At 41.0% G+C, this 25,383-nt stretch overlaps 1 protein-coding gene across 1 annotated transcript; it reads right to left on the bottom strand.

Annotated features, from left to right (window-relative positions):
* Positions 1-2,451: 2,451 nt before the first annotated feature.
* On the bottom strand, positions 2,452-10,594 carry Acat2 (Acetyl-CoA acetyltransferase 2). Its single transcript, XM_080278320.1, has 8 exons — positions 10,546-10,594; positions 8,343-8,464; positions 6,162-6,274; positions 5,112-5,311; positions 4,331-4,563; positions 3,640-3,831; positions 2,800-2,962; positions 2,452-2,570 (listed from the first exon to the last, which is right to left on the bottom strand). Exons 1-8 carry the CDS (start codon positions 10,592-10,594, stop codon positions 2,452-2,454), a joined length of 1,191 nt encoding a protein of 396 aa, XP_080134446.1.
* Positions 10,595-25,383: the final 14,789 nt, after the last annotated feature.

Genomic DNA, 25,383 nt, shown 5'->3' with positions numbered 1-25,383 from the left:
TCTGGTCCAACCCTGGCGAGGCAGTATCGACCACAAGGGGGCGCCAGTTCCCTACACTGCACATGTACTGTCCTGTACCTGTAGGACGGCCTCACTGCACCAGCTGCCTACCTGTGGCTGATGGGTCTTCTTGGCCAGACAGACTGGGGTTAAGCAACAACAATGACTCTTAGTATGATGACGATGTTCATTTAATTCTAGTTACCATCAAAATAATTCAGATTCTTTACAGTTCAGGCCATCAGTTAGGTAGCTAAGGGAAAATACCTATGCAGTCCTTGCCTGAGGATGCCAGGCATGAAAGGATTAATATTTACAAGCAACTCTCACATAATGTAAGAATAAACACTACTTTAAGGTGTCTCCTAAACTGAACAGAAATAATACAGTGGATGCAATAGTTATATAGAAAGGCCACTACCAGAGTCATGGGGTCGGTGAGGCAAAACTTGACGTGATACAACCTTAAATAAACATGGCCTACCTGTCTATGATCTTAAACTTAGAGAAGGCACAAGGCTTGAGTCTCTATGTCTATATTCACAACCTGTCAACAAAAACACGAGATTTCTACTGAACAATACGAAACACTTTGCAAATAATTACAGTATATATAAATCACTCACATACACTCCATTTTTCTGCATTTAGGTACCCTCGACTCGGGCCCTTTCAATTCTAAGGACCTAGTGTTTTATTTATATACTGTACATATATGTTTTTTTACTGAACATCAAAGGAAGACAAAGCCAGTGGACCAGAGAGCATGGAAGAAAAACTATGGTAAACTAGGCGAGATCTACAATATGCCAGATATACTTCAGTCTACTCAACTTACTGTTGTATTTAAATAATGTGGTTCATATATAATGCTTCTCTCCCACTCCACTGGGTGATTTTTCATGTCTTGTAGAGATGGCTCAGTCAGTATTTCAATGTCTACCCTGCACTGTTTATTCATTTCCTACTCCCACTGCCACACCCATACCCACACCAGCACACTGAGTCATTCCCACAACACAAAAGATACATCCCAGTGAGTGTCTAGTGGTGAACTGTTTATAAACCACACTTCACATACTTACTGTGGTCATTTCTTATATATAATCCTGACTCTCGTGAATTCAATTCCATCATCATCATCATCATCTCCAAAACCCTGATCCCTCATAGAAACACTCAAATAGAGGAAGGCCTTGACAGAAGTGCCTCCGGGTTATCTTAGCCTCACACACTTCTCTCACACTCCTCTTCCTCTTTCTTTTTTTCTTCATCATCATCATCATTACCCTGCCCTCCTTTCCCACTCTAAGGAGGGACAGGCAGGATTTAGAGAGTCAAAACTAAGCCTGATCCTTCTATTTCATCAGTATACTGTTCCACTCTCTTCCTATCACAGAAATTCAACCTAACAGAGAGATCTTAGATTGGGTACAGTAGTTTTCAATACTTCTTTTAAATGCCCTATAGTATATTATCACACTTAGCTACAGTATTTTTAGTACATTATTACAGATTGTACAAAGTTCTTCTGTTACTGCAGTCTGTACATTTTTATTTCTTATTATTGTCATATGTACACTCTGTTTACATTTATTACAGTTGTCATATTTATAGTTAGTTTACATTATTATATGAACAGTATTTATGAATCTGTTTACATATATGAACAGTACGTATGAATCTGTATATATATATATGTGAAGATTATGTATATTCTTATGTGCATGTATAGAGGTGAATCAGACCTTTGCAAACTTCAACTTTCACAAAATCTTCGTGTCTGCAACCCGTGCATAATAATAATAATAATTAAAAAAAAAAAAAAAAAATTAACTGTCTATCTCATCACCACACAACTTCAAGATATTAATACTAAATTTTTAAACATTACTACCAACCACTCAAAAATTACAACCAACTTCCCAAACATTACTACCAACCTCTCAAACTCTACGGTACTACCAACCTGTTACTACCAAATTTTCCAGCACTACTACCAAACACGCAGCCATTACTACCAACACTACATTGCTGATATTTCCAACATTACTTTGAAATATGCCTACCAAATTCTCAAGCGTTACTATGATACCTCTCAAATACTGCTACCAGCCTGTCTCCCTGCAACTACATACATACATCAAAGAACATACCTTTCCAACCAACCTCTGGTACTAGTGTGTGTGTGTGTGTGTGTGTGTGTGTGTGTGTGTGTGTGTGTGTGTGTGTGTGTGTGTGTGTGTGTGTGTGTGTGTGTGTGTGTGTGTGTGTGTGTGTGTTTCCTTTTTTCCACTGTCGATAGCTCCCAAACATGACTACCTCTCTCTCTCTCTCTCGTACAACCAATCTATCTCTCTCATATCTACCAACACCCACCTCACACCACAAAATCCTCCACTATAAATGTGCATGTGCGCTTCTGTTGCAACCCCTGTGTACATGGAACCATCAGTCTCGCTGCACACACATAGCTACCCCCATACCTCCCCCAACGCACAGGGCCGCCACTCCACGTTTCTTGTCCAGCCGAATCATTGAGTGGATCAGTGTTACCAGGATACGAGCACCTGTCAATCAAAGCATGGTTACTAAAGACTAATAAAGAAAGAAATAAGAAAATAAAACCAATGAAGTTAAAAAATAAGAAAATAAAAACAATCATAATTCATATCTCTACTCTGCATTTAAATACAGAATGGGAAAATCATCATTATCATCATCATCACTCTCTCTAATTCTCCCTACTTTTCTCTCTCCCACTTTCTCTGTTCCATTTTCTTTCACTCTCTTTCTCACCTGATGCCCCAATGGGATGTCCAAGGGCGATGGCTCCACCACTAATGTTTACCTTCTCCAAATCCATTCCAAGCTCTGAAATCACCGCTAAGCTTTGGGCGGCAAAGGCTTCATTTATTTCCCACAAGTCCACTTCTTCCACACTCCACTGGGCTTTCTTTAACTGTTGAGGGGAGATGGGGATGTTGTTATTATTAACCAATGTACAAAACCAGTTACTGTACTTCCCAACAGTTCCTGGAAACTGATGGCTGAAAAGAAATATGAGAAGCATACAGTACTGCCTTCCTTTGCCTGTATTTTCTACTGTCTATGACCTCCATTCTTTTAAAGGCAGTGTGTCCAGGCATCTCAAAATGAACAGGTGCTGAATTTGGCACGCTGTTATTTTGTTTTCATTTTTCCTTGGAGGGAACATTCTTGCATGCTTCTGGCCATTGGTTTCTTCTTCTTTGCATTAGAAAAAAAAACAATGTGAGTCTCAGCTTGGTCTCTGATTCCACTGTCTTGTGGCTGAATGTTTCATGCCTGAAAATGACAATTGTGTGGGTAGTTACCAAGCTTGTACAGTAAATACATTTCACTTTCATGGTAGAACCACCCAGGGTCAAATGTAGGCACCCTTCAAAAGTACTATCAATATGATATTATATAACAATGAGAGTAAGCTACCTTCCACTTCCCTAACTGCATAGTGCTGCTGCACACACTGGTAGGGATAACACAGTCATCATCATCATCATCATCATCACCACTACCAACATTATTCCACTGAACATTCCTAAACTGTGAACAGGGAAGAAAGTAAATCATCATCATCACCATCATCACACTACCCACCGCATGTCTGACTGCAGGTATAGGGCCGGTACCCATAATGGTGGGGTCAACGCCAGCCTGCGCCCATGACACTATCCGTGCCAGTGGTGTTAAATCCCGACTCCTTGCCTCCACCTCACTACACACCACTAACGCGGCCGCACCATCATTTACACCCGACGAGTTACCTGCTGTTACTGTACCACTGCCGTCCTGGAAGGTGGAAAACGACCACATGCTCTAATCGTCATCATCGTCATTGTCATAGCGATCAACATCATCAACAGACCTCTTTTCTCTCCCAAGGATGGGGTAAGAGTAAGAAAAAATCCAACAAAGGATGAAAGTGATCATGAGTTCTAATCAGTGTCGTCATCATCATCAACAGACCTTTTTCTCACCTAGGGATGGAGTGAGAGTATGAAAAAAATCTAACAGAGGGAGACACTAACCGGATTTTCATTATTTGTGGATATTCACAACTCAAAGGTGTGTTTGACTCCTACGGAAACACCCATGAAAAACAGGGGATGACTACTTACATGTAGAGATACATGCAGGAAATGAAAACCTACACTACCACAATAGGTACACGTTAATCAATGCTAAAAGTAGTGTCATTTACTTACATTACTGAGCTGGGAGTTACAAGCTGAATAAAACAATCTAAAAGTACTGAGACTAAAACGAAAAATTGTATCACAGTACTCACGGTAATAAAACAAGGACGTAGTTTAGCCAGGACAGGTAGCGATGTTCCAGGGCGGGGAAATTCATCCATAGTCACCTCTGTCACCTCCCCCTTCCTGCCCACCACCTCCACACCCACCAACTCTGCAGAAAAATGTCCTGCTCGCTGTGCCATTTCAGTCTTCTCCTGCGACCGCAATGCAAACTCGTCCTGCGCCTCCCTCGTGATGCCCCACTGCTTGGCTACATTCTCAGCTGCAGAAAAATATCAAGGTTAGATGTACAGGGGCAGAAAGAGGGGGCTTACATGAAAATAATATTGTTTAGATGCACAGGGGAAGACTGAGGTGGCAACATGAAAATAATATCAAAATTAAATGTACAGGGGGAGACTGGTGACTTACATATGTGGAGAAAATGATGGATGAAACTGTGTGAAAAAAAATGCAAATGTTAATATGGAGGACAGAGCACTAGGAGGCAGACCTAAAAAAATATCTTATCAAAAAATGCCCTGCTTGTTGTGCCACTTCTATCTTCTGCAGTATATAATCATGGTGGGGGAATGCATGTGGATGGTGGGTAGTCCTTTAGTTATACTCCATTGATCACACAACACTACTTGCCTCACCACACATTATTGCTGTTTCTTTTTATAATAAAGGAATCTCAATGTCATTTTTTTACACCATAAAATAAAACTTGCATCTTTTTCTTTCCCACAAAAAATATCGATGTTGTTTCTCTCCTCACTTTAAAAACCCTTACTGCTCTTCCTTTGCCAATCACCCCAAGACACTCACCTGTCATGCCCATATGGTAGTTGTGGAATGCGTCAGTGAGTCCGTCGGTAAGCATGGTGTCGATGAGAGATGTGGGACCCATCTTGGTGGGGAAACGCATGTGGACGGTATGCGGTGCTTTACTCATACTCTCCTGACCACCACACAACACTATACTTGCCTCACCACATATTATTGCTTGACATCCTAGGCCAACTGACCTGTGGGGTACATAATGAATAAGTCTGAGGCAACACATACATAAAACAAGATTGGTGAATATGTAGTACGTCCTAAATTAGCAACTGGAAGTCCTGTTAATCCATCCTGGCCACCACACAACAGTGCCTCCTCCACCTGCTCTAACTGCTTGACATCCTCGGCCAACCAATCTATTCGCCTCACTTCAGTTTGTTTATAAAAACCCCAACATGCTTGCATGCACTGGTCTTGGTCACCTTACGGACACTCTCCATAATGCTAATCTCTCTAGCAGCCTCTCTATTCAGTCCCTTATCCCTGTGGTCACACTCAATGCATATTGGGAGGGGAAGATATGTAGTGCTACCTGAAGTGAAAGTTGGATGTCTCCGGGTCAGATAAAAATGGGTTAAGCTCTACATGCCATGTAACCTTGACTTTCAACCTTTAAAAATAATACAAGGGTTTTAGATTGTTTTCAGATAGGGAAATTAAGAACTGAAAGTCAAAACTTTATTTTGAACAAATAAATAAATAAATCAAAAAGTAAATGGAATATCCAAGTCACTCACTGGGTGCACTGCCCTATAGTATAATACATTAACACCCTGGGAGTTTGCAACTTTTGTCAGATACATTAAAGCATCTCAAACTTCATGTGAAAAAAGGACAGCATTTCCTTCTTGGCCCTGACTACTCTGACAGGACCAACCAGGAGTGTAAGCTATGCACAGTGAGTGTCTACTATCTCCACTTCCCAAAAGCTCCTCAACAACTCCTTCCACTCCCTACCAACTCTTTTCACTCCCTACCTCTCTCAATCAACTCCTTCCATTCCCTAGCAACTTTCAATCAACTCTCTCCACCCACCTTAGTCCTGATCCACACAGCATATTAATAATGGTGGATGGGACAGTGTAAGGTATTCCTGCTGCCACAGCTGCCTGACGAGCTGGATTTTGCCCCTGGCCTGCTGTCAACACCTGTAATGCAGACACAAAACATAACAGAACACTCGCAACGACACACATCATGTAACATTCACCCTAAAACCTAACATTTCACTCTAAACACATACACAATAGAATACAACACATTCACAAAACTCACATAATGACACATTCACTCCAATATCAAATGTTCCACTATCAAAACATTCTCCTCCAAACACCTCCAATCACACACAAAATATCAAAACACACTCATAACATACAGTTCTAACATAAGGGTACTCAGACACCAGTACTGTATGTCGTATGGTACTGCTAATGTGCATCTGACTGAAAATGTCGTGAAAATCTCTGGTATGGTTTGGCCATGTGGAGATGAGGAATGAGAGACTGACTAGAAGTGCATGTGAGGTGGAAGGGGGGGGGAGGAGGGAGACCAAGGATGAGGTGGAGGGAGAGAGTGGATATATATAACCTATATGAGAGAGGAGTGTGTGAGTTGGAGGTATGTCAACCAAATGGTACAGGACAGGATGCTGTGGAGGTGATATGTTGGTGGCCACCCCTTACAGGATTAAGGTACCTGGCAACAGATAGATTACAACCAACATAAAGCAATGCATACCATACCAATAACCCCCTTACACATATACAGCTGATACATGCCAAACAGAATTCCATCCATGAGTGGAAATTTTAACAACACACCACAGTTTCTCATAAGAGCAGAGTCACACGATTCTGGTGTGATATTAGGCCACTTATTATCTCTCATTCTCATCCACAGAAACAAATGAGCAGCAGCTACTATGAATGAAATGCCACACTTCCTCATCCATTCACCATGGGTTCAGCAACTAAGGAAGGCTCAAACCTGTCTAGGAGGAGATACTTGGGAGCTTTCTAAGTAGTAGTAGCAGCAGTAGTAGCTGTAACCAAAGGCTCATCTAAGTATGAACCCAGTAGACTGCAGGCTGAAACTTCTCTTTTTCAGCAGTCCACCATTCTCCTTTTGAGGGCACAGGGAGAGGACTGAGAGACATTTCTATACCGTAACTAGGCAGCTCCCCCACCCAGTTATATTAGTGCCACCACATGAAGGCATCCCTCTTCATCACCAAGCTTTTTAGAACAGAGACAACTGAACAAAAGCTATTAATGCAACAATGGCTGCCAAAAATATAAACAATGAGAGTGACAAGAATAACACGTATGGTCAGTCGACACTATTGCAATGGCAGATGTGCAGGGAGATATTGTGTGTGTGTGTGTGTGTGTGTGTGTGTGTGTGTGTGTGTGTGTGTGTGTGTGTGTGTGTGTGTGTGTGTGTGTGTGTGTGTGTGTGTGTGTGTGTGTGTGTGTGTGTGTGTGTGTGTGTAAAGACTCCCCAACTCTTCCACTGTGATTAATTCTCCACATTACACCTTATCATCCTCTTATACACTGTTAATGGAAAGTACAACATATGGATATTAAAATTAAATAAACAGCACACAAAACAAGCTTAAGGAGTAATATGAAAAATAAATCACTCAGGAAGAGGTGTTAAGATACCTCCAATGACACCCATGATACAACCTTTCATCTTGCCCCCCCTCCTCTCTCTCTCTCCCTGTTACCTTCATCCTGCAGTCCACCATCATCCTTCTGGGGGATAGGGAGGGAGCCGCCAGGTAATACTGATGCCACTACATGAGGGCACCTGTCACATTGTCCAATACAGAACATGAGGGATTACTGTGTGTGTTCTCTGGACCCTACCTCACTCCTTCTTTATGTGGGTACTGAGGTTGGATGATGATGGTGATGATGATGATGATGATGATGACAACGACAATAATGATACAACACTGAACAACAATGATGATGATGATGACACTGATGATTATGACAGTGATGATCACAATGATGATGATGATGGTGGTGGTAATGAGATGATGATGATGATAACGATGATGATGATGGTGGTGGTGATGATGATGATGATGATAACAATGATGATGGTGGAGGTGATGATGATGATGATGATGATAACGATGATGATGATGGTGGTGGTGATGATGAAATGACAATGATGATAACACTGATGACCGTAACTAACCTGTCCGAATATGACCTCTGACACCTGGTCTGGAGGTACAGAGGAGCGGGCCAGAGCCTCCCGCATCACCACTGCACCCAGCTGATGCGCCCCCAGGCTCGACAGACTCCCATTTAGCGAACCTGTGAAAAGAAGCAGGTGTGACACATAGATACAGTAAAAAGACAGATTGATGTGTGAAATGATAAAGTTGTAGAATATGTAAGGGAGGATAATGCTTCTTTCCTGAGTAAGGTAAGAAATGCTTGGCAACCCTTCTGTTTGAGGGTACCCCTCACAGTATGCAGCATCAGGCAATCTAAAGTAAGTCAGTGCGATGGACAGACAGGCAGACAGAGTACCAATGTCACTGACTCAGCTTTCTGAAGAAAGCCAAACAACCTTCTAGCTAACCCCAGCTGACTTTTATTAAACAGTCAAGAAAAACTTGCCATATAACCAGACCACTGGCAGTGTTCTCAGTTCTAAATCCACTGACCTTTCTTGATTACAGTACTGGCACTTTACTAAAAATATGAACTGTTTCATTTTTACAGTACGGTATATACCTGTAGCTAGTTATATTCAATATTTACACTCCTCACCCTAGACCTGTGATCTTCCAGCAGTTTCCATGCTTCACTTTTGTACATTATAGTAAAAATCATAATACTGTCATGCAGTGACTTCTTTACTTCCGTGCTCATTTTATTCTTTACTTTCATCATTTTTCATGCTCATTTTCTTATTAACATTGCCATTAATGTACCTACAACTCTCCTTCCCTACAGTACCCCTTCTCACATTTCCTCCCATCTTTAACCCCTTGAATTGTTCTTTGGTTTACTCTTACTGCTGCCACATAATTCTATTCATCTCAGGAAAGGCATCTCATACAGAAGGGGTTTATTAAGGCTGTAGTTATCCCCTCCAGTGCTTGAGTGGGATGCCTTCTTGTGGTGGCACTGATATAACCAGTCAGCTCCACTGCCTGCTTATACAAATGTCCCTCAACTCCCTCCCTATCCCCCAAAAAGAATGGTAGGCCACAGAAGGGCTTCTCCATTCTGAGGTCCACTAGGTTCACATTTCTGATGAATCTGGGCCACACTTACTACTACAGTATTATGGTACTATCCAACCCTTATATGGTAGTTTGAAACTCTATCTATCTGTCAATGGCCAGACACATTAATCACATAAGGGATGGCCACAAACAAATCACCCTCATGCTGCCCTGTCCCCTGTCATTACGCTGCCCTCCCCAACTCGCACACCCATAGTTTTAAAAGTATCATCCTATCACAATAAAATCACCAGGAAATGGAAAGAATAAAACAAAAACGATATTACCACACCTGATGCATTAAAGGTAAAACTTGAAATCTATGAACAGTATCTAGGCTACAGTATACGATTACTACTCTAATGTATGGAAGTGAAGCTTGGACCGTGCTGACAGGATATAAGAGTGAGAGCAGTAGCAAGGAGTCACAGTATACAAGGGGAGCATGTGGTGTTACAGGGAGAGCCAGGCAAAAAGGGAAGGAAACAAGAGTTACATATTACATAACTGAAAAAAAACACATAATACACACATGAGCAAATATAAATGAAAAAAATCATATCCACATCTATTACCAGACTCCCCTAGTGATGTAGGGGGGGATCCCTCCATGTGGTGGCACTGATATAGCTGGGCGGTGGAGCTACCTGACTATCCGAACATCCCTTAACTCCCTCCCCATCCCCCAAAAGGAGGATGGTGTACTGCAGAAGGTCAATTTCAGGCTGCAGTCCACTGGGTTTGCAGTTCAGATATGCATGGCATCACAACAAAAACAACAGCTAAACCCCCTATTACATAACCACTCCAACGGCCTTCAGTACCAGTTTATCCCAATTAAGATACAGTAAAGGACATTTGAGTGAAGGATGAATAATTTCAAAAGCTATACATACTTCTTTGGTTTCAATAATTTATAAAACAGGACTGAAATATCCCAAACACACTTTTTAAATTAGATAAAAAAATCCTATAATATTTTTAGGGGTTATTAAAGGTCATAAAATCCTAAAAGTATCTTGTCCTTGTCCTAACTGTCCTCTCACATACATAGATAGTAAACAATGGTAAGAGTATAAAATTCAAACGGCTCGATTTCTGCTTCCCTAACATACATATAGGCTTTAATAATTCACGGAGACAATTGATATATATTACCAATGGGCGTGCGGACGGCAGAGAGGATGACGACACGTGTAGACTCCATGGCAGCTGGAAATACACTGGCCCTGCAGGAATCAGTCAAGGTTGCAGCTGACGCCTTCACTCCTGCCACTTCAATTCTTTGCCCTCCCACCCGCTCATTCACCCGTTGGACATGTGGGACGGGTGTCTTTGTGTCTGGTTTATATTTCTTGAGTGATGGGATGTGGGTTAGAGGAGGCCACGGCACGAAAAACACTAATTTCTGTAGATACTTCCTGTTTCCCGGAATCCCCCGTGTGTCCCCGCCTCCTTCACTTTCGAGTGTAAATAACTTTTCGGCTCGATGGCGCCCCTTCCATTCCCAAATTTCTATAAGTCGTCATAGTTTATTAGTCAACTACCTACTTTAAAAATGAGAAAAATATTACATGTCCTCTATACGTAGCGCAAAGCCATGAAATGAGTGCTTAAATATCCCCCAAACTTCCACATGTACTGCAGCTCATAATCTACATTTTAGGCTAATCAGTTTTAAAGATAGTATTGTAATTTTAATAAACAAATTTTCTATCACATAATGTGGCCCTATTATGGAAGAAAATCCTCAAAATACATCAGCTGTACTGTCTGTGAATATACCCGTCACCCTTCGGACATCTCCCCACCACCTCACCGTCAGCTGCACCGGTATCTGTAACGGTGAGCCAGTTTTCTGCAAGTATTCTCTCTCTCTCTCTTCGATCATCCATTCTTTCCTTTCATCCTCCCCCTTGATTGACTGAAATTTATTGCTGTAAAGGTATGCAGATGCTGCCATGCTATGCTTCTGTAGTACTTCCCTCTCTTGCATGTAGTGTATCTTATGAATTCCTATATATTTTGTAACATAATCATCTATCTATCTATCTATACACCTGGGCTGCTTCCCCCAAGGAAAGGGAGGTGGCCAAGACAGGACAAACACATTCATTCGCATCTTGGCCCCAAGGGTAGAATGATCATACAAATCACTAACGGGCGTGTGGCTGTACACCCACCAGTGACTATAAAGTATATAACTGTTTGCTGAAAGTGTGTGGCAAGACCCACCACCATCTTTTGTTGTATAATTATGTACCCTGTATGCCTTTACACAAATAAATATTTCAATCAGGTATACACAGTACATTATACAACAACAAAAGGTGGTGGGTCTTGCCACACACCTTCACCAGTTATATACAGTCACTGGTTATAAATTCTCTCTCTCTCTCTCTCTCTCTCTCTCTCTCTCTCAGCAGCCCTGGATACGCCCTTGTAATGTGACCTCTCCAGTCTCCACCAAGACTAATCAGTGACCACTAGAAAATAATGTCGTCGCCCCTCTTCCTAGGCGATTTATTCTGTCTTGTTACAAATCATCGTCCTCTTGTATTACTGATCAAATGCAGCGTTAGCATTTACAAAGCTATAAATAACATACAAGAAAATGTTAAAATGTGACAAATCGCTAGGGAAGAGGTGTTACGAAGCCCAAGTGATTTTCAGATTTTATTTTTGTCTACTAGTATTTACGAATATGGACAACCCACTGGATCGCAGGGTTACCGCTTGTGGGGGTGTTGCTGGAAGGATAGGCAGCGTACCGCCCTTCGCTTATTGGCTCACAGTCGCGAAGCTCATAATAACTATACATACTATATCGTACTGAGCTCTCTCTCTCTCTATATATATATATATGTGTGTGTGTGTGTGTGTGTGTGTGTGTGGTAGGGACAGCCTATGGTCACAGTGAAACGTTATGGTCAAGGACAAGGGGATGGTGGATTCGATCTGCCCACTGTCTCGGCACTCTTTTTCTCCCGATCACATTTTTCTAGTCAGACCAAGGCCAGAACAATAAAAGGTCTACCGGTGCTGGGAAAAAGATAAATAGCTCCCCAGCATGACGTGATTAGCTCCTTGCAGCCTGCCAAGACCTCTACTCCAAAGGGCAGGAATAATCATGTGAACGACACAGTTATTTAAAAAGCTGTCGGCATTTCAGAACAAAGTTGTGAAAATGGGGCAATGCCTACACACACACACACACACACACACACACACACACACACACGCACACGCTATTACATACACACAGGCCTATATGAGAGAGAGAGAGAGAGAGAGAGTATGCAGCTTCCATGTATTAATTTTCTCTGAATCCACAGTAAGAAACTGCACGTATGTACTTTATCAGGAATGTCAGCAACAAAAACAACTACTATACTACGACTTACTACTACTACTACCACCACCACCACTATTACTATTACTACTGCTACTGTCACTACTACTACAATACTTTCAAAATGCACCGTACCTTTCTCACTATAGTATTTCCTGTCGGTTGTTGGTAGGGAACTTTCCTTTTCCGTGAAAGGGTCTAGAGGCGGATGTGAAGTCGTTTGGTAGGTGACTTTGGCGATTGCATAACACCTCTTCGTTGGTGATTCATTCTTCATATTACTCCTTTAAACTGAGCTTTATTATATATATGGTTTTAGTGTTGATATAATTTCCATACGAGAGGATGGAGAATGAGAGACTGACCAGGAGCGTGTGAGTGAGGTGTGTATGTGTGCGTAATGTGTATACGTATGTCAATATGTGTGTGTTTAGTATCGATAATTTTCATACTGAGAGGATGGAGAATGAGAGACTGACCAGGAGAGTGTGAGTGAGGTGTGTATGTGTGCGTATTGTGTATACGTATGTCAGTATGTATGTGTTAATAAACTTCAACAAACGCATTGGGGAGGGAACAGTTACATATATTCAAATTTACCAGAATAGATTTAGAGTTTTTAAAGGCATCTCCTGCCGGTTTTGTTTGAGGTCATATGCTAAATAGCTTTGGAGACCGTAATATATCCTCCTTAGCGATTTATTCAGCACATCGAGAGAAGTTATATATATATATATATATATATATATATATATATATATATATATATATATATATATATATATATATATATATATCACATTTTCTTTTTAAGGCAGCTCCCACTATCGATTCGATTTTGGATCGCATTTTGTCAATATATCGTTTGAGATTTTGTAAACACCTTTTCCGTAGCGACTCATTCTGGACACATCACAATATCTTCGTGTAGGCTATATGTTATTGATGGAAACTAAGTGAGTATTAAAACGATATAAATAACATAGAAGAGAATGTCCAGGTACACTATGCAAAATAAATCGCTAAGGAAGAGGTGTTACGGAACCTTCTGACGTCCAGTTTTCGTGTATGTATATGGGTCTTGGCTACCGGCTCGTCCCTGAATGCAATTTCGGGATTTTTATTCAGTTTATTTCCGCCTCGAATTTTCCGATCTCGCGCAATGGTTCTTTCTCTCTCTCTCTCTCTCTCTCTCTCTCTCTCTCTCTCTCTCTCTGCATATAGATAGGTAGATACTGTACATAAATACAAATAGGAAATTAGGCAGATAGGTAAATAGGCAGATAGATAGGTAGACAGATAGACAAAGATGGGACTGTAGGTAGGTAAGGGATATAGTTTAATAATTTGTAAAGCTAATATTGTAAACTATTTTGTATTTTTTATTTATATATTGGAGGTGTGGCTGCTCACCTTTTACTTAATATTCAAGATCTGTTACATGTCGCTGTACCTGATATTATAACTGTTAAGGAAAACGCCCAAGGATTTACCTAGATTATATATAGTTACAGTTTAAGTTCAGGATTTATTTGATTTCGGCTGCAGGTCTTTATTTTCATCACTCATTATCACGAATATCATTAAAACCATCATCATCAACACCACTACCATCACCACCACCACCATCATCGTTATATCCCAGTTTGCCCCATATAAACAAGAACGTGTGGGACCCTGGGCTAAGTCACTCAGTCTAGACATTTAAGGCAACGGTGACCAGCCTCACTGTTCCCTGAGTGGCATTACGTGAACAATAAACCCCAACCTTCCCTCAGATGAAACCCATACAGATTCCATCCGACTGGAGCGCCTTCCCACTAAACCACCAGCGTAGTAAATGGTTTCATGGGATGCTGGACACCATTTGACTTGGCATTCAGTGTAGAGTCACCTAGAGAGAGAGAGAGAGAGAGAGAGAGAGAGAGAGAATCTGTTCCTGTCTTCCTTATTTGTGTTGAGGTGCTAGACTGATGTTTAAATTTCTAACATTATTAATAGATCCGAAGGTGATGTGTCCCAGTCTATCCAGCACATCCCTACACACTTCCTCCCCTTCAATCTCCTCTAATTGTCTTGCCGAAATCTCAAACCGCCACGCATCGTATTCCATCTTGCTCCCCCTTCGTGTGTCCATGCTTGCGTATGAAGTGTGTGTTTTCCAAGCTTGTGTGTGTTTTTTCAGGAATTTCTGCGTCATGATACCAAGATCTGAGTTTCCGTATACAAAATGGAAAATGGTTTTTGTGAAGTTAATGGGATTTAGGCAAAAGGATTCATGAGAGACTTGGAGAACATTTCGAGGGTAGGTTATTTTCAAGTTATCGTACACAGTCATGTCACTGCGAAGGAGGCTGCATCTATACGCCGCTTTACTTTTCCAGCCTAGGTTATTTATTGATTTAATGGATGCTCTAGGGTCCCGAGTTAAATAAATGACCTTGATATTGTGATCAGGTTCATCTATAAGCTCCTGCAGCCATGAAAGTCGAGATCGGATGACTTTCACAACACGTATACTAGAATGGCGACATACAGTTTTGAGATCTAACCGACGTCTGCATTTGCTGCTTCCTTCCCGTGGTCTCTGAAAGCACCTGTTAACAGATGGATGGTAGTAACTTAAGAATAAACCTTTCTGCTTCAACCACAAGTCAAAATCGTCGTCAGAATCGCAGTTAAATAGGCTAGATAGGACCCGAGGAACGCAGGAGCTATTTTGAAGGCAGGATTTGCGGTAAAACGACAGTGGCTCGAAAAATAGGACGGTTTTGGCTGGATTTTGAGAGGCCACCAGCTCAGACAAGATGGTGGAGCCGCTACGGGGAATTGAACTCAATATAACTACTTTTGTAATGTTATTTTGCTGTCTGTATTTTGTAAGATTTAGTTTATTTAAGCTCGATCCTGTAATCTCGCTTCTCCGTCCATGTTTTGTAAGATTTAAGTCATCTGTGTTTTGTCTCGCTTGTTGCTGCCATGTTTTTGGAATTATATGCACCTCTTCATTTCCCAGGTGTTGCTGTTTGGTTGCCAGTTCTTGTCGCTGCCACTCGTTTCTTACTATTTCGTCCTGCTTTCTTACTTCTCTCTGTTGCTTCCATTTTTTTCTTTCTTTCTGCTCCTTATCTCGTTGCTCTTCCGCATTCAACACGTGCTCCCTCTCCCAGAATAGCTCATCCTCACTCCACTCTTGCTGGGTCATGTGCAAGTCATTCATCACATTCCCATCTGGAAAAGTGAAAACAAAAACAAGAAATACAGAAAATGAATTGGTCCCATTTAGTGCTAACATCTTCAATCTCATGAGTTTTCGATTTATTTTTGCTTCCTTCATGGGTCACATCAAACCAGGCGTACATTTATTAACCCTCTTGCCCTCCTATCCTCGTCGGCTGAGGAAGCTCCCTAACACCTTTTCCTAAGTTATTTATTTTATTAAACCTTTCTGTCCTCTTCTGTGTTAAATAAATCCTTCCAATACCACCATACTCTTCATAAGTAGCATACAGAAGCATAATAGCCATCCATATCTAAAAATAAATCGATAAGGATGTGGTGTTGGGAACTTAACCTGCGAAAATACGAACCTTGGCAACGCATGGGATTTTGCTGGAAGGATATCTAGCGCAGTGCCTACTCTATGGCACTGATCTAGCGTATCCCCCCACCACCAACCCATAGACATGAAGCTAATCGTGTTTTCTCCCTTGTTTAGCTTGAAAATGACCAACGCCATAGGAGTCTTCGTTAACACCCCATCCTTTGAGATTTAGTTTTCATATTGCACCTTAACATCCTTCTGCACGTTATTTGTATAGTTTTGAAATGTACTGCTTAAGTATTGTTCAAAAGGTTTAATGTGCAGAATAAATCGCTGTTAAAAAGGTGTTACGAAATCTCCCGCGGCACTCAGAATACTACCCCAGGGCTCACAGTATGAGGCATCTGCTTACCGTACCGCAGAAGGACCCTGGCCGAGCAAACTGCCGTTACAGCTATAAAGAACACGCGTACGAAACAAACGCGCCAGGAGGGCATATCGCACACACCCTCCCACTCCACACTTCCAGGGGTGACTGAGCAAAGATTTGGCGTCTTTTTTGTCGTAGGGAACATCTCTCCCTCTTTCGCGATGTCTTCAGCCATGACTGAAGATAATCCGCTTAATAATAATATTTCCCGTTCAACCATCCTTAAGTATTTCAGTTTGTTTTTGTATCTTTTCCCTGCTGTTAAAATATGTTGGATAGGAACGCCTTAACGCGGTGGTACCGTACCCATCCCTGTCCCCCTAAAGGAGGATGGTGGATGCAGGAGAGGGAGAATTTCAGCCTCCACTCCACTCAGTTCACGTTTAGCTGAGACTGTGATAATAACATATACATTTACTTGCCACATCACACCCATTTCTGCATAGCTTTCGTCGACAGTTCTTCAGTGTTCATATTGATTTCTTAATAGCTGATAATTATGAAGGACGTATGTGTGAATGTGAATGGTTATGCCTGTGAGGTGGTCAGGATTCCAAGGGCTTGAATGATGAGTGAATGAGACCGTAGCCCATTTAATAAGGCCTGGTACTGAGTTATCCATGTATCACTATTTTGCACCGGACCTATACTACACCCCATCCTTAGGGGTAGAAAAGGTCGGGATGATGATCAAGTAGGTTGCCAAGAATTCAGTAAAATAACTTAAGAACGACATTGGCCTCTCTCTCTCTCTCTCTCTCAAAAGCGCTGACTGTATAGATACCGTAATACAGTACAGTATATACCGTGACTATGACCGTCACGCTCAGCAGACTCTCTTTCCCAAGTGGTTCCTCCCTGCAAAAACATATCACCTGCAAAACCTGCAGAAGAAGAAGACGAAGAACGCACGTTGAAGTTGCTGAAGTTATTGTTAATCTCAAAATACCACCTAAGGACGAGGATGGGATTTCAAGCGCCTTCAGGAGTTAATGAAGTATTGAACGTGATGTTAAGGCGAGAGAGTAACTTGATCTTGGGTGAAGGAAAACGAGAAAAGTTTGGAGAAGGTTGACTAATTTGATCGGTGTGGCAGTACTAGTAATGATGGTAAAGTTAGTAGTGGATAGAAACATTAGTAATGGTTATGGCGGTAGTAGTAGTAGCATCAGCAGCAGTAGTAGTAAAGTAACTCATACCTATTCAGTGATTCTGCATCTCTTATGGCTGTTTTCTTTCCATAATACTCACAAATTTCCCTATTAAATACTTCATCCATCCAGCTTATGTCAGCAACTAATCTGAAAAAGGTCGTTTCTACAGCATGTAAGGCGCCTAGATAGCAGCAGTAGTACCAGCAGTATGGTAATGTTTGTGGCCTCAAGATGGATGGATGATTAGCTTGAAGGAAAAAGTGTCCTCTAAATCTACAACTACAGCAAAGGAATTAATTGTCATGTTTGTTTTTTATGTTTTATTTAAACTAAAAATACACAAATTATTGGCGCAGTACAATTTAAACTAAAACAGGTTCTTGGTACAGTGCAGATCACAGAAATTATTTATTACTGACAAAATTCTCTTTGGTAACAGCCCTCACCTGAAATGTGAACCTAGTGTACTGCAGGCTTAAGCTGCTCTTCTGCATTCCATCCTCCTCCTTTCTGGGGACAGGAAGAGTTTGGAGACATTTGTATAACCAGGCAGAGTTTCCCAGCCCTATCAATGTCACCAGTTAAAGGCATCCCTCATCAGCACCATCTCTAATTTAAATCAATCCATCAACATCTAGGCCTCATATGGAGTGGCTACAAACAAATCGTCTCCACGTCACTTGTCCTCCACCATCAGACTGTACTCTCTCCAACTCACACCCCCATCGCCCCACAAACAAATCGTCTCCATGTCACCTGTCCACCATCATCAGACTGTCCTCTCTCCAACCCACACCCCTTTTGTTCATCAGGTATTGGAGCATTTTGTCTGCACACATCATAGTAGTGGTGCTGGACAAAGATGCCTCATGTGGTGGCACTGATATAACCAAGTGGCTCCTCTGCCTGGTTATACAAATGTCCTTCAATATCTCCCTTAAATTATATATATTTTTTTCTTTTTTCCAGCCTACCTGCAGTCCACTTGGTTCAGATTTCAGAAGAATCTTGGGCTAAAACTATATACATTCTTTAAATACGCACCAACTGTACTGTGCTGCACTGTTACTGATTTTTTTAAATGTTAAAATACGTGCTGGAAGCTTCCCTCTCAAAAATAAAAATCTTTATGGAAGAAAAATGCTGCATAAAAAATATTTCCTATTGCATTTCATGTAATTTTAACCAGACTGTAAGAAATGTATTACAACATTTTCTATCTATCTATTGCCAGACACCATAATCCCTTAAGGGGTGGCCATTTGACTTCGAGTTATTTGTTTTAAGGGGAGGGGCACTAACCCTCCACCAATCCACTTGTTCACACATAGGGAGCACGTATGGTTTGGTTATATGGTTACCACCCAGCGTTGTAAATGGTTTCTGGGCTTACAGGAAACCATTTGGCTTGTCACTCAATGTAAAGCCACCTGTAAAGGAAAGAAAAGCAATAAGAAGTGACAGGAAAGATGGGAGAAAAAGGAAGAGAGGAGGGGAGGCACAGAAAAAGAATGATAAAGGCTAAGGAAGAAGTAGGCAGCACCACATCAACCAATAACCTTGATATGGCACGGTCACCCCTCGTTTTACGCAAGTGTTAGGGAACAAACAAACTTGCAAATACCAAAAATCTGTGAATAATGAAAGCCTATCCAAAATGGCCCTCACAGCAAAATTTGACCATGTTATTCCTTAAAATCCCCTTGAAATTCCCTAGAATTTCACCAAACATAAGAACCAATGTTTAAAGCACTGTATACAGGTATTTCACATAATTAATAACAACTTGTGTTAAATAGCACCCCCCCCAAAAAAAAAAATAATAATAATAATAATAATAAAAAACTTTGTAAGTCTTTACTCATCCTCAAATAACCAAAACTAACATAGTTGAAACTGCAAAAAACAAGGGATGGCTGTGGTTAAACACAGACAAAATACATCCCACAAAGGTGACCCCAAGGCAGTACATTTTTGGGTAAGTCCACCTGTGAAACACTGAGGCCTATATTTCATCAGTTAGGGGAAACTCCGTAACACCTTTTCCTATGCAATTTATTGGCTTATTACAACCTACTGTTCAACTCTTAAACTCCTTCGAACATCATACTGTGCATAAGTAAGGTACAGAGGGTAATTAACCACCCATATTCAACATACATCACAAAGGAATAGGTGCTGGGGAGCCTCCTTACCTAACAAGAATACAAGCCTGATGCTGGGGATGTCTTTCCTATTATATTGCCATTGTAGAGCTTTAATTCAGCTTAGGTTATATTTCCTTAAATTAAGAGGTTATACTTATCTAAATAATTCCTTAAAAATATACAAGTTTTTGCCTTGAGAGGTATATGAGGGAGGGGGGGGGTGAGTTGGGGGGAGGGTAGTCAAATGGTGGGTGACAGAGTGACTTGGAGGCGTTTTGTCTGCAGCCACCCTTTGCGGGATTAGGGCGTCGGGCTATAGATGGATAGATAGATAGATTTTGCCTTGCCATCTCCCAATACCTTTATTCAGCTTCATTATACATTTCACAAACTGGAGAGGTTAGATACAGCCTTCATAAATGCCTGTAATATGAGAGGCCTTTCCTTATATGAATTAAAATAAGATAAATCTAAAACAGGAATAAGCTAAGGAGGACTTGGGTGTCTTACTTCCACATCAAAAACCTCTTGTAACCAAAATAAAATCATCTTGTGCGAGAGAAAAAAAAATGGTCCGTATACTGTATACTGAACTCCCCTTCCACTTCACCAGGCGATTTCTCATGTGTTGTGCCAATGTCTCAGTCAGCGTTGGCATCTATCCTGCATCATTTTTTCATTTCCTACACCACTGCCACACCCACACCAACACTAGATCAAGCATTATCACTGTCCATCCTGTGTCACTCATTCATTTCCTACTCTGACTACCACACCCAAGCCAACACTAGAACAAGGCTTATCACTGTCCATCCTGCATCACTTATTCATTTCCTGCTTGTACTCCCACACCCAAGCCAACACTAGATCAAGGCTTATCACTGGCCATCCTGCATCATTTTTTATCATTTCCTACTCGCACTGCTACACCCATGCCAAGACTGGATCAAGCACTGTCATTAGTCCATCCTGCATCGCTTATTAATTTCTTATTCCCATTTCCAGACCCATGCCACGACTAAATCAAGCATTGTCACTGCCCATGTCACGCCAGACTGAGTACCACCACTGTCCATTCTGCATCGTGTATTCATTTCTGACCCACACCAGCACACTAAGCCATCATGTACAACACAATCAGGTATTTCCAGCAGAGTGTTATTTATGGACCACCCTGTGCATGTAACCCCTCCAGTTTAAAAAATTCTCTTGTATGATAAAGAACATTAATACGAGGGAGCAAGACCATAAAAAAATAAAATAATAATTACATTTTTGAGGGCTAAACATCTGAACCTTGGCCTTTAGGTTACAAGCACCACCAACTTAAAATTATTATTATTTGCAATTATATTCAATAAAAGTAAGTGAGTAAACTTTTCAAGGCTAAACAACTGAACTTTGGTCTGTTACAAGTGCCACTTAGCAGACTTATAACTACAATTCTTTAACATAACATTCAGTAAAGCTAAATTAATACTCTATACATATACTCAGCAAGCAAACTAAAGGATTTTTCTTTTGTTAACTTAATTTGCAACTCGACTGAAATTAAAACAACTGAATCTGCATGCACTATAAAGCTAAGGGAGGGGGAGGAAATTCACCTATTATTTCCTAAGAGTTCACTCATTCCACTTCACTTCCTTCTCGACATATTCTTAAGCTGTGAGAGCCAGGCATATTTCTCTGTTTAACATTTCACCTTTCCAGCCAGTGACTTTCCTCTTATGACAAATACAGGTGTGATGAAGTGAGAGAGCCACAAATATTCATGATTTACACGGCCTTCTAAGCTTTCCTTGGGGGAAGCAGCCTAGGTATATAGATAGATAGATAGATGATGTGTCAGGGAGGAGGGTGATTGACATGCTGTAGTGGTAAAGTATATATTGTGGTATAACAGGCAAACTTCCCCCCCCCCCCCAAAAAAAAAAGTAATCATTTAACTTCTTGTAAAACTGAAAACAATTTATATAAATCAAAATTGCAATATAACTTTAACAGTGCAAGCCTACCCTAACTCTGCTTACTCCTAACTGAAGTACATGCAGTGGTACAGTAGGCAAACTTTATTTTTTATTTATTTATTTTTAATTAAAAAAAAAAAAATAATCTAACTTCTTGTAAAACTGAAATCAATCACCTAAGCTCTCCTTGCAGTTCTTTTTTTCTTATTCTTTCTTACACATTTCTTCCTCCCTACCTCTTCTTACTCCTCCATCACTCCCAGGCTCTTCTTACTAATTCTTTCTTGCTCTTACACACTCTTGAACCTCTTCTTCCTCATCGTTCTTCAGTTACGTCCCTTTCTTAATCCTTGGCGCATCGTCTTCACAAAAAGGTGTCTAATGAGTGCCTTCTCAGTGCCAAATCTACATAGGCAAGCAGGACATTCAAATTTCTTCCTGACTTCATGGCATCTGAGGTGGCGATGTAATGCCATCTCAGTTTGGAATTTGTGCCCACACACGAAACAGGAGAATGGCCAGGGTCTTGAAACGGCCTGTGTGGGTGCGGGGCTGAGTTAGTGATTTTGCAGACAGATTTGCAGAAATTAGCTATCTATCTATCTATCTATTGCCAGACGCCACAATCCCGTAAGGGGTGGCCATTTGACTTTGAGTTATTGGTTTTACAGGAAGGGGCACTAAACCTCCACCAACCCACTTGTTGAAACGGAGGGAGCAAATTAGCTACTGTCCTTAAGTAAAGTGTGAGTAGCATATGGAGTTACATTCAGAGATACACAAACAGGGAAGTTAAGGAATGAATGGCAGGGGTCTTGATACACCGTGTGTGTGTGTGTGTGGGGGGGGGATAAGTTAGTGACTTTGTTTACAGCTGTGAGATCATTACAGTCATTAAATATTGCTTCATGTGATAAGCAGCTTCTGGAGTTAAGTATTGAGATAGACAAACAGGGAAGTTACGGACTAAACAACAGGCGTCTCGTAACAGTCTGTGTGCGTGGAGTTAAGTTAATGATTTTGCAGACAGATGTGAGGTAATTTATGTCCTTAAATACAGCATCATTAGCTGAGTAGCTTATGAAGTTTTGTTCAAAGATAGACAAATAAGGAAGGCGTGACTGGTAGGGATCTTGTAAGTCTTTGTGGGGGTGTTGTCAAGGCAGTGACTCTGTAGGTAGAACTGAGATATTACTTACACACAGCAACAGAAATAATCTATGTAGCTTGTGGAGTTTCACTGAGACAGACAGACAAATGGGGAAGTGAGGGAGCAATTGGATGGGTTTTGTTAGTGGGTGTATGAGTGGGGGAGGGGGGATTCTGAAGTTGGTGATTTTGATGCTGCTGCTGCTGCTAATATCTTTCAGTTTTTTTTGGGGGGCTCTGTGTCATAATTTAGAAACATGCTGTAGTTCTATAACCTTAACTTGACCCAGGTTTTCATCCTTTTGCATCTTATTTCATGTTAGTAGCAGAAAGAGACAATGCTGCATCTAATATTCCCCAGCATTTCATCACGGATAGCATCATATTCTGGTGTTTATCTGTTGTTACAACTCAAAACTGAAGATTGAGTGAGGGCAATTTTAGGCCAAGTTAGAGTTAAAAGGAGTACAGTACAGCATTCTTTGGTGTTAACGATCTTTGTGGCTACCCCTTCTGGAACCAAGCCATCCAGCCATAATCAACTACAATGAATCAGGCTTGGCATCTCCAATTTCTTCACCTTAATTTGGCCTAGATTTTCATCCTTCTGCAGCATATTTCATGTCATTTCATGCAGCTCAGTGGCAGAACACAACATCACTATGCCTAAAAAAAATATCCATTTCAGAGCACTTCCTTGCAACTTTTTACTTAAACTTGGAATAAAACTCCGATCTTTTCCATCCTGAATGCTAGCTGTACTAACAGAGTAAAACTAAAATATGATGCTAGTCATGAAGAAGTGCTATGGAATGGATGTAGTCATAGCACCGTCTTCTTCTGCCACTGAGCAATGTGAAATAAGTTACAAAAAGGTAAAATTCTGGGCCAAGTTAAGGTGAAGAACTGTAGCGCTACCCAGTACATTCTTGTGTTAATACCTTGTCACATCTCAGCATTCAAAGATATGGCTATTTCAGGCCAAGTTAAAGTAAAGAGTATACTGTAATTATATCACAGTGAAAGAGTATAATTATATCACTGTGTGTGGCCTCAGGGATAAGGGACTGAAGAGAATGGCTGCCAGAGATCAAGCATCAAGGAGAGCTGCCATTAGCTGACCAAGCATTGTTGGAACCATTGTAAACAAAACTAATCAAACGATATCCTACCTTCAAGTGGTCATTTAGGTTCTTCTTGTTTGCAAAGAAGGTGTCGCAGGATTTGCAAACTGGTGGCCACTGGATCTTCTTTTTTTCCCTGTGAACACGCAGCTTGTATCTGGATAAAGATCACCTGGTTAGTTTTGTTTAAGGCAGATTAGGTTACATTACATCAGGTTAGCTTCATTAAGGTACACTGTTACTTCTGATTAGGTTAAGTTTGATATAATTTAGTTAAGTAAGGCTAGGTTTGGTTTGGTCAAGATAGGCTTGGGTCGTTCTGCTTTGTTTTGCTTTCATTAGGTCAGGTTAGATTAGGGTAGATTAGGTTCCATTAGTGTTACATTAAACTGCATTAGGTTAGACTAGATTAGGTGTGGTGAGGTTTGGTTTGGGTTGGGTCTGGCTGGACTTACATCAGATCAGTTTATACACTGTCATATTAAACTTAAGGTTAGGTTACATTAGATGAGGTCTGGTCTGGATTAGGTTAGGTTAGATTTAGGTCAGATCAGTTTCTACATTACACTACATTAACTCTGGTTAGGTTGGGTTAGATTAGATTTGGTGAGGTTTGGTTTGGGTGAGAATGTTAGACTTAGGTCAGATCAGTTTGTACCTGGATGAAAACCGCCTGGAGCAGCAGCAGCACGGCAGCCTGCGGTCGATTCCGTGGACACTTTCATGGAAATTTCTTGTTTCTTCTTTTTCAAATTCGTGACTGCAGAAGAAACACTTGTGTATTTTCACGTCCAAGTTGGTACAGAAATATGTGACGTGGCGTTTCAGGGAAGAGGCTGAGCTGAACTTTTGGCCACACACCACGCATGTTCTGTCTCTCTCTTCCTTTATTTTGTCTGTCCTGTCTGATTTCCCTTGTGGCATCTCAATGACCTGTTCCTCGCCTTCGGATACATCCATTTTACTTTTGTCACCTCGATCTTTGTTTCCTGTCACCTGATCGTTGTGGCTTTCTTCAGGGTTACTTAATGCAACTCTGGTTCTTAATACATGTTTGCAAGCAGAACAGTTGTCCTTCCTCTCTTGAATCTCTTCACATTGTACCTTGCCTCTGTGTCTTTTCAAC

This window comes from Coenobita brevimanus, chromosome 73 (genome assembly GCF_032717465.1).
Source record: "Coenobita brevimanus isolate Jiangsu-jjx chromosome 73, ASM3271746v2, whole genome shotgun sequence".
NCBI classification, from domain to species: domain Eukaryota; kingdom Metazoa; phylum Arthropoda; class Malacostraca; order Decapoda; family Coenobitidae; genus Coenobita; species Coenobita brevimanus.
This window is presented reverse-complemented; position numbering and strand designations above follow the sequence as displayed.